Source organism: Paramisgurnus dabryanus, chromosome 13, assembly GCF_030506205.2.
Source record: "Paramisgurnus dabryanus chromosome 13, PD_genome_1.1, whole genome shotgun sequence".
NCBI classification, from domain to species: domain Eukaryota; kingdom Metazoa; phylum Chordata; class Actinopteri; order Cypriniformes; family Cobitidae; genus Paramisgurnus; species Paramisgurnus dabryanus.
The window spans coordinates 5,045,869-5,060,826 of NC_133349.1; the positions used below are offsets into that span (position 1 = coordinate 5,045,869).

General features: G+C 35.3%; 1 protein-coding gene across 4 annotated transcripts; it reads right to left on the bottom strand.

Moving 5' to 3' along the window:
* Window positions 1–319: 319 nt before the first annotated feature.
* On the bottom strand, window positions 320–10,461 carry LOC135789163 (protein rapunzel). Of its 4 annotated transcripts, XM_065298844.2 has the most exons (4): window positions 9,404–10,436; window positions 5,612–5,664; window positions 1,072–1,782; window positions 320–587 (listed from the first exon to the last, which is right to left on the bottom strand). In XM_065298844.2, exons 3-4 carry the CDS (start codon window positions 1,743–1,745, stop codon window positions 578–580), a joined length of 684 nt encoding a protein of 227 aa, XP_065154916.1. In that variant the 5' UTR covers window positions 1,746–1,782; window positions 5,612–5,664; window positions 9,404–10,436; the 3' UTR covers window positions 320–577. The 4 variants fall into 4 exon arrangements, with proteins under 4 accessions (XP_065154916.1, XP_065154917.1, XP_065154919.1 ...); XM_065298845.2 differs by having other exon boundaries at window positions 320–1,750; window positions 9,404–10,435; XM_065298847.2 differs by lacking the exons at window positions 320–587; window positions 1,072–1,782 and adding an exon at window positions 2,787–3,797 and having other exon boundaries at window positions 9,404–10,461.
* Between the last annotated feature and the right edge of the window lie 4,497 nt (window positions 10,462–14,958).

The window sequence follows — 14,958 nt, forward strand, 5'->3', positions numbered from 1 at the left end:
TATATATAAATATATATATATATATATATATATAATTATATTATTATTATTATTTTTGCTATATATATATAAAACTAATGGTAATTATGGAAGGAAACTTACTAAATATCTTCATGATGTTTACATAATATCCAAATGATTTTTGGCATCATTTTGACCCATACAATGTTTTTTTGGCTATTGCTATATACCCATGCTACTTGGTCCAGGGACACAAATAGTTTTAATAAACACTCCTTAATACTTAAATCATTCATTTAGTTGTATTTGGGGGTGGTTGTGCCTCCATTACACGACACCCTCATTAATAATTCAAGCATTATTTTTATTCTGTATCTTTATTGAAAACCGTAACAGCATTATACAGAAGTACTGTAAACATTCCAAAAGAAAATTTACAAGAAGTGTCTGAGAAGTATTGTACAGACATTCAAAAAGCACATGAACATATATATATATATATTGAATGGGTAAATAATTGTTCAACAAACACGATGATCCAGATGAACTTCATAGCTGTCATTTATCTATAATGAAAGATGTAAAGGAATGCTAAAGAAAAAGATTCATTGTAGATCTACGAGGAGCTGCAGTGGAAGCAAAAAAATGAATACATCTGTTATGAAAGTGAAAATAGAAAGAGATAAAGCAGAAACACATAAACTTCCTTTCAGAAAGAAATAAAAAACCTATAGACATTTCCTTTCAGATTTTATCTTAATATAAAAAATATTATGTAAAGCTGATTATAATACAATATGTGTGTCACACGAGTGATCTTACGAATCTAATATAACTTTCTTTAACTATTTAATGTTGATGATTATACAGTAATTTAGCATTTAAAGTGTGAACCATTTTTTTACTTGCATTGCCAAATTGAGCCAATGTAAACTACCAAGTAAATGAGAAGCATCACTATGTGTTTTCGGCATAACCTGCAGTCAGCAGGAGTGTAAAGCTGCATTAGTTGCTTTAGATCAATGACGGTCTATTAAAGTGGGAACAGCAAGGAAAGCATGCCAGCAAGATTGTAAAAACCATCGGTTGTGCTAAAGAAATCACTTGCACCTCCTCAGCACCTCCTGCATCTTCTCCTGCACGTTCTTCATCTTTTCTTCCCACTCCTCATTCCGAGATTCCACGTCATCTTCTATGAGGGCATAGTAACCCATCATAGCAATGAAACCGATGCAGAAGAGGTATGCGAGTCGAGTGCAGAGGTTCTCCATGACCCTCGGGTCACCATGCGAATGCTTCATGTACACTTCCAGAATGGGCCGGCTGAAGAGTTTGCGTTTCCCCATCACACCATCGTAAAGGGTGTGCATGTTTTGGTCTTCGTTGTCATTCATGTAACTCTCAATGAAATCCTCTTTCTTGCGTTGCATGTGCTCCGGCTTCGCCTCCACGATCTCAATGAATTTGCGGAACTGGTTGCGAAGGTTTTCTTCAATCTGGCCGTACTGTTTGTCCACCGTTTCCTTACGGATCTGCTGCAGGGCTTGACGGTTCTGATGTGAAATGTCATCCAGGGCTCGATTCACGCTTCCGAACTCGCGCTTGAGTTTCTGGAGATCTTCGTCGTCCACTTGGTGAAGCACAACCCGGATGAGAGATCCAGCCACGCCGAAGATGGGATTGACCACCGCTGCTGCAGAAGAGATGGTGGCCACACATTCAAGAACCTTTATGAGACCTCTCTTCAGCTTCTCTGGGTCATCGAATAGCTCACTGTCAGCCATTGTGTCTGGAGAAAGATGTTACAGTGATAATGTTCACCTGAAGAAAGAAACATATTTTAAACTGATTAACTTTAAGCAATTTTATATTATTTACACTTTATTACACGGCTTGTTAGAATGCTTGATTCTGATTGGCCAGTTGCAAGGTTTGCTTTCCCAGATAACCACGGCTCAAAACTAATAACACATGGCCGCAAATCATTTTGACATGTACAGTTTAATATTACACAAGAATTCAATAGAAGATATGTCTTTTAATAACATATGACATTATATTTACAAACGATTAAACTAAATATTGTATTCACTTCATTGTCTTGTTTTATCTTAAAACCGAAAGTAAACAGGGTTTCCTCGCTGAAGGTCTGCATTTGTTCAAAATCAATATTTAATGCTCCTTACCTTACTTATTTTGTAAATAGCCGTGCAATATGCTGGATAACGTACAGGCAGCCGGTTGTTATTGCAAAATAAGCATCTGATCACACACTGTAAAAAATACTTTGCTGCCTTAAAATTTTTTGTTGAATCAACTCGGATTTATAAGTCATTTCAACTTACTATTATTTATCTTGACTGATGAGTTGTTATAACTACAGGTGAGTTGTTATAACTTATAAAATTAAGTTGACTTTTCTCAACTATATTTTATAAGTTGTGACAACTCATCTCTGTTGACATGACTTGTAAATCTGAGTTGATTTAACAAAAAATTTAAGGCAGCAAATTTTTTTACAGTGCACTGTCGAGAGGTTTTTTTCTGCAATGACAACCGGTTGCCTATACATTAACCTTACATAATAGGTTCATTATATTTATTTCTTAGAAGGCTTACAAAGATTACGTTGGCCATGTACGGCATTCCTAACTCCGAAAATGTCCGCCAAGTTTGCATTTACAGTATGCAAATCAGAGAAATTTCCATATTCACCTGGATTTATGCGAAAATCACAGCTCTTTGTTTGCTCACATCATGAATCGACTTGACAGGAATGACATTTAGTTCACTGATATGACACAAAAAGATAACACAAAGACTGATTTGAGAGAAAAATATATACATTTATTAAACACATAACTCAAAGATGGTCCACAAAACATGAGACAACAATGTGTAACTTAAATATTTCGATGTATTGCTGGAAGCTGCTTTACATTACATTCAGTCACGCTATAATGACTTGCATGCTTAAAAAAAAAAAACTTTGGTTGAGATATAAGAGCTTTGCATTACAGGGACATTTTCTATTTTATACCACACACTTCTTAACTCATTTGTGACATTCAAAACATCATAATATGGATTTGTCTCAGCAATATTTCAGTGCAATGTCCTGCATCAGTTTCCCTGTTCACATTGGTCCAGAGCTTCTTGCATCTTGGCTTGAATATCAACAACCCTCTGTTCCCATTTGTCCCTCACTTCGTCCTCATCGTCTTCTGTGACCGAGGTGTAGGCCATCAGTGTCATAAGACCGATGTAGAAAAGGTGAGCAATGTGTGAGCATCTGGCCTCCATCACTCTTCTGTTCCTATCGCAGTGCTCCAAGTAAACCTTCAGCAGCGGCCGTCCGAACAAAGCCCCGGTGCCCATCACTCCACGATAATACACATCTAAGCTCATATCACTCTTGTCCCTCTCGTAGATCTTCACAAAGTCCTCCATGTGTTTCTCCGAGTTGTCCGGGTCAAGCTTTACTCTCTCCACCATGGTGTTAAAGGCTCCGTACTGATGCTTGATGTACTCCTCGTATTTACCAAACGTTTCGTTGACTTCATCGATGCGGATCCGCCGGAGCGTCTGCTTGTTCTTCTCCGAGATGGTTTCTAGCTTCTCGTGGATTTGTTTGAAGTCCTGGGCCAGCTCATTGTCCTCCTCGGCCACCAGGCCTTTCCTGACCACCCCAACGACAGATGTCACAATCCCAAAGAGAGGATCGATAGAGGCGGCGAAGGAGGAGACCTTCTCTACGTAGCCCAGCACTTTGACCGCAGTCACTCGGATCTCTTGTTTATTTGCCATCGGTGGGTCTGAGCGTTGCCGTGAGAGATCTGAAATGAAAGGAAAATGACTTTAAGACCATAAAATGTTTTGGTAATTTCATTTCAGTTTTTAAAGAGCCTTCGTATATACAAATAAAATCCTTCTTTACGGAGTATACAAAGGTTGCTGTCCAGTCCTGAATCTTTCCAGTGATGAAGATTCCCATTTTTACCTTATTAACATCTTTTATTAAAATATTAAAAGTGAGGCAATGTTTTATAAAAGATCTTTGATTTAAGACAAACATTAAACAGGTTAATGTTCATACAGAATTTAATTTTGCTAACAGGATTTTGTGCTTACAGGAAGTAAGATTGATATCCATACAAAATAATGGATTAGATTATCAGCGTACTATAATGTAAACTTGTCTGTACAGGAAAAGAGACAAAACTAGTAGATCTACTATGAGAAACAATGCAGTGGGTTTGACATAACCAAAAAACAACATTATCTACACTGCATAATGAATGATGTCATACTTGTGGTTTTATTCTTGTTACTCTAAACTAAACTCTATACTCGAGTCTCCAATTACATATGATTTCTACACTGAATGAATGATGATGATACAGTAGCTACAGCCCATTATCAGGCTAACATGTTTAGCTTAAGAAGAAGGGTGGAGGAAACAGAAACTTAAAATACATTTTATTACATGAAACGCATCAAATTACTCAATTTTACATCACAGATGCACGCTCAGTAAACCTGAAAAGTAATAAAATGGGCCGAGCGATGAATCTTACCTGTAATGCGTCTGTGGTTGTTCTGTTCCTAATGGCACAGCTGCTGTTTTGAAGCAGCAGCCACCATTTCACAGTCGGCTCTGAGAAACACAACCCCTCCCTTTCTGTCATATAGGGGCAGGATGAGGGAGTGACTCATAGCAAAGCAATGCTCATTGGTTTAGAAAGAAAAAAAGCACTCATGCAGCCTTTCCGCATTGTCTTTCTGTTGAACACACGCCCTGCTTGGAAAATGGTTGCAATGCTGCTTGCCGAGTTATAGGGCAGTAGATAGTCGCTTAGTGGCAAGTATGAATAACAATGGAGCAGATGAGTGATTTAGATTTGGTTTGTCTGGGTTTATAAAAAAAGATGAAGCATTCAGTATGTATTACTATTGTCTGAGTCTAAAAATATAGTGCATGTATTAAAAAATAACTGAATACATTTCTATTTAAATTTTATATGACATTTTATTTACATTAACAATTAAGTGAATCCCTTTAAAAGAAATTCATTCCGATCGTGTTTTATGAATGAAATCCAATGCGTAAAAATATCTGGTTGCAGGTATTTCCTGCTAAGTGAGAAAAATACCACTGAACAATAAGCGAAAGACTTTAAACAAAAGTAAAAAATTGGAGGAGAGGACGCTGGCAGCTCTGTTCACGTCAGCTGTCATTTTTACGGCTATTTTTATAATAACTACTAACTAAATAACTCAAACAAGTTTGACAGAAATGAATTTCAATAACGTCCCATGTGTACATTTTTTTGTTCCCAGTTGGCTTTTTGGTTACATATATTGTTTAAAAAATGTCAGTTCTCATAATTTACTCATATACACAAATTTTTGTTTTGTTTTTTATAACCTTTAAATGAAAAACAAAAGATAAAACTGACATGAGAGGCTGTCGACAACTGTTCACATCAGCTGCCGTTTGAACAGCTGCGCAAGAGTCAAGTTTACAACAGATGTGGCTGTGATGTTAGACGGCCCTTGTGTAAATTCATTTAGCAAACAAAGTAACCATCACATTTTATTCTGTAATACATATTTGTAATAAATAAAAAGAAAGAAAATAAACTCTTACGTTGCAGTAGGATTAATATCCCAAAACGAGATTGCAGTTTTCTTTGCAAGTACCTGGCGAAACAAAGAGAGAAAAACGTTATCTAGCAGCCTGACTTATGGTTTGCACTAAATGACTTGTGATAGTTTAGGAAAAACCAGTTAGAAAAGGGGGTGAAAATATACACATTATGTAAATCAGTAATGCTTTGCATTATATTGCATTGTTTTCCAGCAAAAGTGTGTTCATCTATAGCTATCATGAGGTTAAGATATAGCCTAACACTTAACACTGATATAGTGGAAATGGAAATGTTTCTTGATGTAACGGTTACATTATGACTCATTGGAGAATATGACTTAAGTTTCACACTAATATTATAGGGTTAAAACCATAAACAGCCCACCTTCCTAACATGAAAGTTTATTAAACAAAACAGTACAAAAAGGATCATGTTTTGGCCCACAAGTTCAAATGGAGACTTAAGAAAAAGCTAGTTTCACCCATTTGAAAGCTTACACAATCTAGACAGTGTCCTTGAGAGATCTGATAGCATCTTTAGATTTCTTATCTGTTGCTTTTTATCTTTTCTTTTCAGTGCCATGCCAGCTTCTATAAGGCTACTTTACATGGCTAGATTAAGGTTCAATAATAAAGAATAAAACCAAATAAGTTGTTTTAGAATCATTTTCTCTAAGTAAAACTATATTTGAATAATATTGGTAAAATACTATTTTAAAAAAAGTCTCTCTTGTTCAGTCAGCCTATAACTTTCTCTGATGCCTGTTACAGATATCCTCTTGATTTTTGCAGTCAAAAGTACCCTGCATCCAAATTCGAATACTATCAGTACTAAATAGTAGTCAAAATTTGATTTAATATGTCCTATCTCTGTTAATGCAAACAAATGGCCACACTGTCCCATATGGGCTCAGGGCATATAAGGCGAATTGGTAAGCAGGCTGAGTGTTAATTTTCTGGACTGTAAACAACAAAAGGTCATGAACTACAAATAAAACGGGACTTTGACCGCGTTTACACGACTTTTCCATAGTTTAGGCTCTTTTTCTCACTTTAATATTATCATCACATTTTATAATAATAGTAAACTCATCAAAACTGTGCACTCCCTGAAGAAAGGTACAAAAGTTGTCACTGGGACTGTACCTTTTCAAAAGGTCCTAATATGTATCATTTTGGGACAGATATGTACCTCTAAGGCAGTGGTTCTCAAACTGGGGGCCACGAGATGGTGCCAGGGGGCCCCAGTTTTATGACATTTTATATAATACATTAATTTTTCATAAATTCTGTGTAATTAAACCTAAAAAAAATAAGGCTATTAACCAACAGCACTACTTTGTATACTTTAATATGTTTTGTCTAATTAAAATGTTATGTTTTAGAACAAAATTGTCATAAATTTTCTTTGGGGGGGCCACGAAAGGAATGCACCGTACACAAGGGGGGGGGATGCTGAAAAAGTTTGAGAACCACTGCTCTAAGGAATCAGTGTGTTCCTTTAAGGTAGAAATATGCATCTTTTGTGTACCTAATTGAAAAGTTACCGCCCCAGTAATAACTTTTTGTAACTTTTGTGGGAGTGTCATGTGTGTTGCTTCATGTGAACCATATGCATCACGTTTTTTATCAAAATAAGTGCCTGCTGCACACGTGTCAAAAGCGTTTATGATAAAAGAGACGCTCGCGTTTACAAAATACACGCAAGACACTCCCTTAACAGTAAACTCTGATTAGATAATGTGAGTATCTGGCAAACGCGAGCATCTCTTTTATCAAACACTTTAGGCAGGCACTTATTTTGACAAGACACGTGATGCACCTACCCAGTCTTATGTAGATGCGTATAAATAGCACAAAGTGTAACAATCGTGCAATACATACGCCAAATTCCACTTTGGTGTGCACGATACACCAGTCCTTCCCATTCACTTAAACGGCGCATCTTTTTTTGTCGTTTTATTTATTGGTTTCTCAATTTTTTAAACCATTTTTGCTTGGGTTTAGGGTTAGATTTCAGATTTGCTTTAGGAGGTTATTTAATATACAGGTTTCTGTTTTTGTCCATATTTAAGCCATGGTCGCTTGGAGTTGGGGTTAGAATTGGGGTTTGGGTTAGGATGTCATTTTTATATAACAAAAAGTTGTTTGAAAAAAGAAGTCACCGGCCACCACTGTTCAATACAAGTCATTAATTTAAAAAAAAAAAGTATAAATACATTTAGCTTTGTAATGAAGGAAATAAAATGTTTGCACAAATATATTTTTGTATCCAAAACTAATTTTTACATTTATGCCATCGGATAAACAGGTTTGTAATATCAAGAGAAACATTTGAATCAAGTGACTCTTAACTTTTGAATGATAATGGATCTTCCCCTCTATACTGAAGTCATGAGTATTTTTCCTGATCTATCCAGAGGGGGCAGTAATTTACATTTTTTGATGTCTGATTAAAAACCTCAGCCAGTAACTATGAATGACAGGGTGAGATTGATTGTGATACTCAAACGAGGAGTAAAATTTAACCCTTTAAATGCTGGATGTTTTTAGGCTCTAAATAGCAGAGTTGCTACAAACTACATAACCTGTGCCATTATTCTTCCTTTAGTTAATCACTTCAATGTATCCCTTCACCTTTTTGATGTTTATTTAAAAATAGATTATTTTAAATAAATTACTTTAACTGATTAACTTATTTTGGTCTTAAACTATATGTTTATTTCCAGCAGAATAGCTGCCAATATAAACTGATAATAAATCATTATTTGCTAATATTGAAGGACCTAAAAGGGTCAAACTGGTCAAACAAGACATGCACCACATGCACCAAACAGTGTCTGTGGACATTATAAACATAAACACTCTTAAACATTGAGGAGAGGACTAAGATTTTAGATCTGAAGAAACCATATCCATACTCTGTGTTTCACTGATTCAAAAACAGATTTAAAACAGTGTTTGATCTTCAACTTAAAGTAATAACTACTGTAAGGTTAAAAAAATAACAGTCTGTGATGAACTTCAGGCCTGAGTCTCATATCTTTAAGCTTCTTAAGCTAATAACCCATGATGACCTTAAAACTTAATTACTTAATAGTTAGATATAATGACTTTTTTCTTTAGAGTTTTAATTGAAAACAGTTTAAAATGCTTAAGCACAATGATAAACAATGCAGAGTGTCGTCTCATACAGGAAGTGACAGCTTTTACTTCTCAGAGGAGCGGCCATCTTTAAAACTCCATATCAACTCCCACAGATTAGCTAATGTGTCAAAAATCTTATTTAAAAAACACTCAAAATACACAACAAACATATGAAATGCATGATTATAGTACATTTAAATGCATTTTTATTCTTTCTGAACCATTATTAACAGTTAGTTCTCTTTCTTTCACAGAGCATTGCCTGTTTGTCAGCACAGGCACTTCCCTTAGAAAAGCAGCCAATGGTCCAACAAAAAACAACAAGTGGCCAACTTAATCATGCCAAAACATAACAAAACAACATATTTATGTGTTTTCTCAAAGTGTGTGAGTATTTTATAAGATTTAAAGCCTAAATGGAGTGAATCACTTGCAGCTAGCTGCTGTCTGCCCTGCTATGGCTCCCCCTAGCAGCAATCTGCGTATTGTTCATGCTAAACTTGATATCCATTTCCAACCCTTTACATACACCATTTAAAAGCTATAAAAATCCATATACAGGCAAGCATGAGAGCCAGTGTGCATCTCAATGATCCCATCCATCCATCCATTGACCTGGCCATTGGGGAGCAGAGCTCCTCTTACCTTTTAAGATTGCTACCACCCTCTCCAAAGTCCCAATCCCGACTGCAGTTCTTCTTCCCAGCAATCACTGCAATAGAGTCTCTACCATTTTAGCTCAATATGGAGGGGTGTTCAGAATGGACAATGCCATTTTGATAGGTTTTATAGGCCCCTGGTGCCTCAAAATGGGCCCTTTTGACATGACATCAATGCAAGTGTTCACTTGCACCATTATAATATCATTTATGAAGCCCTGTTGACCACCCCCCTCCTCAAGGCACAGATGACCTCCCCCAATGACATTCAAATATTCCAGCCTTCCAACTGTCAGACAGTCCCATACAGAGAACCAACTGTGATTCTGGAGGCAGCTGAGAGCGCAAAGTGCCTCCAAAGAGGCCAGCTGCCAAGCATTGACATGGGTTACAATAGGTGAAAGCTATTTGTGGATGACTTTTTATTAAAATTAAGTTTTAAATTAAAAATAAGGGTTGGAATAAACCAATTTTTCGAAAATAGGTTATTGAAATATGAGCCATCCTATGGAGCACAGTTAGGTATGATGCCTCCCCAATGGCTTGGGTGTGTGTCCACATTGGATAGCTGTTTCTTACATGAAAAGAAAAAGCTGTGCTGGCTTTTTTTTTTAGGAAAATCTAAAAATATATATGTAAATTTACTCACCAACAGGGATAAAATATACAATTTGACATGGATTTGTGATGAATCATGGTTTTATAACAGAATGAAAAGCTTCTTTATCAACATCCTACACACTGCCTTGTGGCACAGACCTCTCCAAACCACTTTTCCTTTTGAGACAACAAACATGCTCTGAATTGAGCCCTTTCATTCTCTCTTTCATTTATAGAGAATCCACTGATAAAGAAGTTGCATGATATTGAAGAAGTATTTAGATTCACTGAACATTTTAAGCAAAGTTAAGCAAGGAAAGAAAGTACAAAAAAAGACGAGATCTCAAATGTGCAGAGAAGCAAATAAGAGCTTAAGTAGCCTTTAGCACAAGAACTGTTACATAGTATTTATTCCACATACATATGGTACCATTTAGATATAGCAAGTAAAAAAAACTAACCATCAATCAAAAGGTGCAATGAGTGCATAATAAAGTGATATCATGCTTTCTTACATCATGCTTTATCAAAGTAACATACTTTGCATTTAGTCTTTGCTTGAATTAAAAACAATGCAATCAGAAATTATATTCTTAAAGTGTAATCACAGCAAAGTGAAGATCAACATAACGTCTGAGAAAGTACTTAATAACTCAATGCTATGAAAAACCTTATTTTTAGTTCGGCACGTGCAGCACCTGTGTAGTAATAGAACAATATGGTGCCAATCACGCAAGGCTTTTAATGTGCTATATAACACGAATGTTATTCTCACAAAACATCTGTTAGTCTGCACCTTTATGAATTTTTGGACGCAATCTATAAAATAACACAACATTTAATGTAATTATAATGTAATGTAAAATGCGCTTACCACCGGCGTCGCGCAAAACTAATGGAAACTGCAGGTGCGCAAAGCTGACAGAGCGCGCGTGGAGTGTTAACGAGGAGTTTAATAGCCCACTGTTTTCTATCATAACACACACAATTTAAAAATAAACCCCATTGCTAAAAGATGTAAGACCGTTAGCTCAATGATGCGCATTTCTAGGGTCCTACATGATCGTACGAGTAGGCTATTTTTAGACAGGCATCAGTGAGAGTGAACTACCCGACGTTCTGTTATCATCCCAAACAATAGTGGTGTATCACTAAACAACACTTTGGCTTGTAAAACAAGCTGATTAATAATGTATTATGTTGAAGCATTACCACGTGAGATTTAATACAACATTATGCCGTTTTTGAGTGATGTCAAATATTTTGCATATCAGTGTCCATGTAATTTCATAGAATTAAGTGTATATATTATATATTTAATTTGTCAGCTTTTTAAAACTTTGCTTGGTCTATTGTATTTATTTATAAACATCAAAATGCTATGCACCATTTAAGGCGGTCATTTTGAAAATATAATGTATAAAATAGGGTAAAGGGTCCGAATAGTTTAATAAAAAAATGCATGAAATATTCTGGTTATTTAAGTGTAAACATTTGATAGTCTATCAACATTTCTCATATTTATTACTTTTGTCTACTAAAAAGTGCAGAATGATGTTTTGTAAACGCTTGGCATGAAGAATTAAGCCGCGCGTACCCGTCTGCATTTATGATGCTGACGCGCATTTCACATGAAGTGTATGCACATGCTTTGATTTTGTACTTCATACATACATTTATTTTTACGATTGCATGATAAATTATTTATTGAAATATTGCTCTATTGCTCTACATTCAACAAAGTAAACAACGTGAAGATGACGCGTCATTGGAGATGTGTTTTGTTGTGTGTTTCGTGATAATGGAGGTGCAACTGAAAGAGCAAACTGGATGGCAAGAGACAAAATCTACGACAGCTTGCAGTGGTTTAAACTCTTCGTGGCTTGCAAAAGAAAACAACACCGCAGACAAGGAGACAGGTAAATGCTGTTGACATCTGAATGTTTATGTCTTTTTGTAACATCTTGTGTTTGGAGTGGACGACTCTTTTAAAAATGGCGGGTGCAGGTGTATGCACGACAGGTGTAATACGTTCGGCCAATCAATGTACTCGTTCCAACCCTCAAATACCCACACTTGGCCACTAGAGAGCGCGTGCACGCGACAGGAAGTAAGTGCACAAGACTGTCCCTCGTCCCCTTCAGATAAGTGTAGATAATAGTCTTTAAATTCATTTATTTATTCATTTGTTTATGTGTTCAGTTTATTTAAATACTTGTTTTATGGGAGTGAAATAAAGTGGATATGACACCGGTTTGTTTGGATCAGTCTTTATTTTGTTGTGTGTCAACATTTATGGTACTCATTAAGGTTTCTAAACTACAACGATAGTCCATTAAGCACTTTCAAATATTATAGGTTTTTACCCAATTCTTACAGTTCATGCTACATGCTACAGTTCAAGTAAATAGTTATTTTAAAAGAACTGCATCTTTTATCAAATCTAAAGTTACTTAAATGATACAAAATCTGTTCAGGGGTCAAAAAAAAAAAATTACCAAAACAAAAAGAGAGAATGTAAAAATAAACATGTTAACCATTTTTATATATTTAAAGTTACTAGTAAATAGTTCCAAAATATGTACCAAAAATATAAAAAATGAAGAAAACACAACAATAACAAACAACCCTAACAATTAAACTATAGACATGTGAGATTAAACTTAAGCATTAAAGAACCCCCCCCCCCCCCCAATCTGACCGGCCCACCTGGAATATCACTTGGCCCACCTTTGTTCTCATATCTGGAGCCGAAGGAGTTCACATTTATTCTGGGCTCTTATTGGCTGTTTTTTTCAATATTTGGTTTAAGTCATCTATTTAAAAAATAATATTTAAAAATAAAATGTTATTTTTCTAATAACAGAAATTAATCTGTTTGGCACAGGTATATTTTTGTCTACAAAAGTAATTTCAAATATTAACCATACAACTTTAAATTAAATGAAAGTTAACATCTCAGTCAAGTGTTTCAATACTTTTGACCAGTAGTGTATGTTGGAGTTCTGATGCCTTTTCATGAATTCTTTGGTAGAACCTTCTACAGTATGGCTAACTGTTCATTATATCATTTGTTGTTATAATACTTTTCTGTTGTTTGAGAATTAAACTTTTTACCCTTACTGCACCTTTTTATTGCAAAAGATCAATAAAAAATGAACATACATAATGACATCTTTAATGACTAAAGTTAAACTAAAAGATTAAAAGGAGTCCATGTAGAGGCCATGTTAAGTCTTCTGAGTCTGACAAACAGAGTAACAGTTATAAATAGTCAGTCATGTGACATCAGTAGGAATCGGGCTGCCTGTGGGTACTGTCCATGGTGCTGTTAGATTCCTCAGATTGTAGATGTGTACTGATGATAAGGTTTTCTTTTCTGTTTGGATAGAAATGGAGGGAGAGATTTTATTTATTTGTTAGATTACTTTAAGTTAAAGTTTGATTATTCAGTCAATGCTAATCCTTGATGTGTTTTACTATAATTATTGTAAAAGAAACCAACCAATATATAATCCACATTCAGTCAAAGGTGCAGTCAATATTCATATGCTCTGCAACACTGTATACATTACCTTTTTAATAAAAATTGACTAGTGTGTACTATGTTGTATTATTCTGACTGTTTTGTAACAATACAAACATGTATTTGGACAAACAACAGATTGGACTGTAGTTTTTCTTATGACAGGAATAAAACCCTGAATTTAAGTTTTGCCCAGAGGTCAGAACTGGTAGACAGCGTTTTAGTCTTCAATCAATTCAGGATTCCTAGATATTCATACAAGGATCAGGATAAAAAATAAGTTATATGGTGGAATTTATTTACAATTAACAAACCTGATTCTTTCCTTTTTTCTTCTTTATTAGAATTCATCGTTTGTTATATTTTCTTTGATTTTTAATCATGTCTCTGCACTCCCGTGGGTCAGAGGCGAGGCGTTGACAAATATTCTGTGCACATCACAGCGCCTCCTAGTGGAAACATTATACTATTCAGTCAATGTTCACATGTGAACATGTAAATTGTGGAAAACATTCAAGTAGATATTATTGGTAAAAAGAGTCATAGGTCTTGTGAAGATAATGAGATGGATAATAAGATAATGGGTGGAAAGTGGTTAAAAAGCTCCCTTTGAAACTAAAAGCACCTAAAGAAAGGGATTATATCAAAACTCTGAAGGATGGCAGATTTTTGTTGTTTTGTAAAGATAGTAAGCAACAAAAAGCAACTTTGGGAATTAAATCAATTATCGGACATAAAATAGAATGTTCAATTCCAGAAGAGAAAAACTAGATTATCGGTGTAATATCTGGAATTCCTTTGGATGTTTCAGATGAGATTATTAAAATAAATGTAAAGGGAGCAGCAGTTATGTTTCTGAAACAATGAGAAAACTGACAGTCTTTCAGTTATGTTGGTCTTTGATGAGATCAAATTACCAGAAAGAGTATATTTGGGATTTGTCAGCTATGTAGTCATGCAGAGTATACATTTTTACTTCATTAAGGTGTTTCAAATGTCAAAAATATGGACATGTGGCTGCTGTATGTAGGCAAATAAGATGATGAGTATGGTAATTGTGGACAAGGTAAAAACACAAAATGCTTTAATTGTGGAGGTGAGCAATTGGAGGAATTGGACATTTTAACATGGCAACAAAATACTTCATGGGGGATTTCTACTGATTATGGATTAATTATAGAAAATATGCTGGACTGGGGAGAGCTGCATTAATGACGGAAGCTACACAAGGGTTAATTTATCTCAATGCAAATATTCTGTGTTAGTTTTGACAAGTGTGTCAGAAAATTTAGCTCGAAGATGTGATTGGAAATTATTAAATAAAAGTACTATTGTTAGTGATAATTTTCCTGTTTGTAGTCCAACTGGAGTAGATTTAATAAAAACAGTTCAGTGATTCTTGGGAATTTGGATAA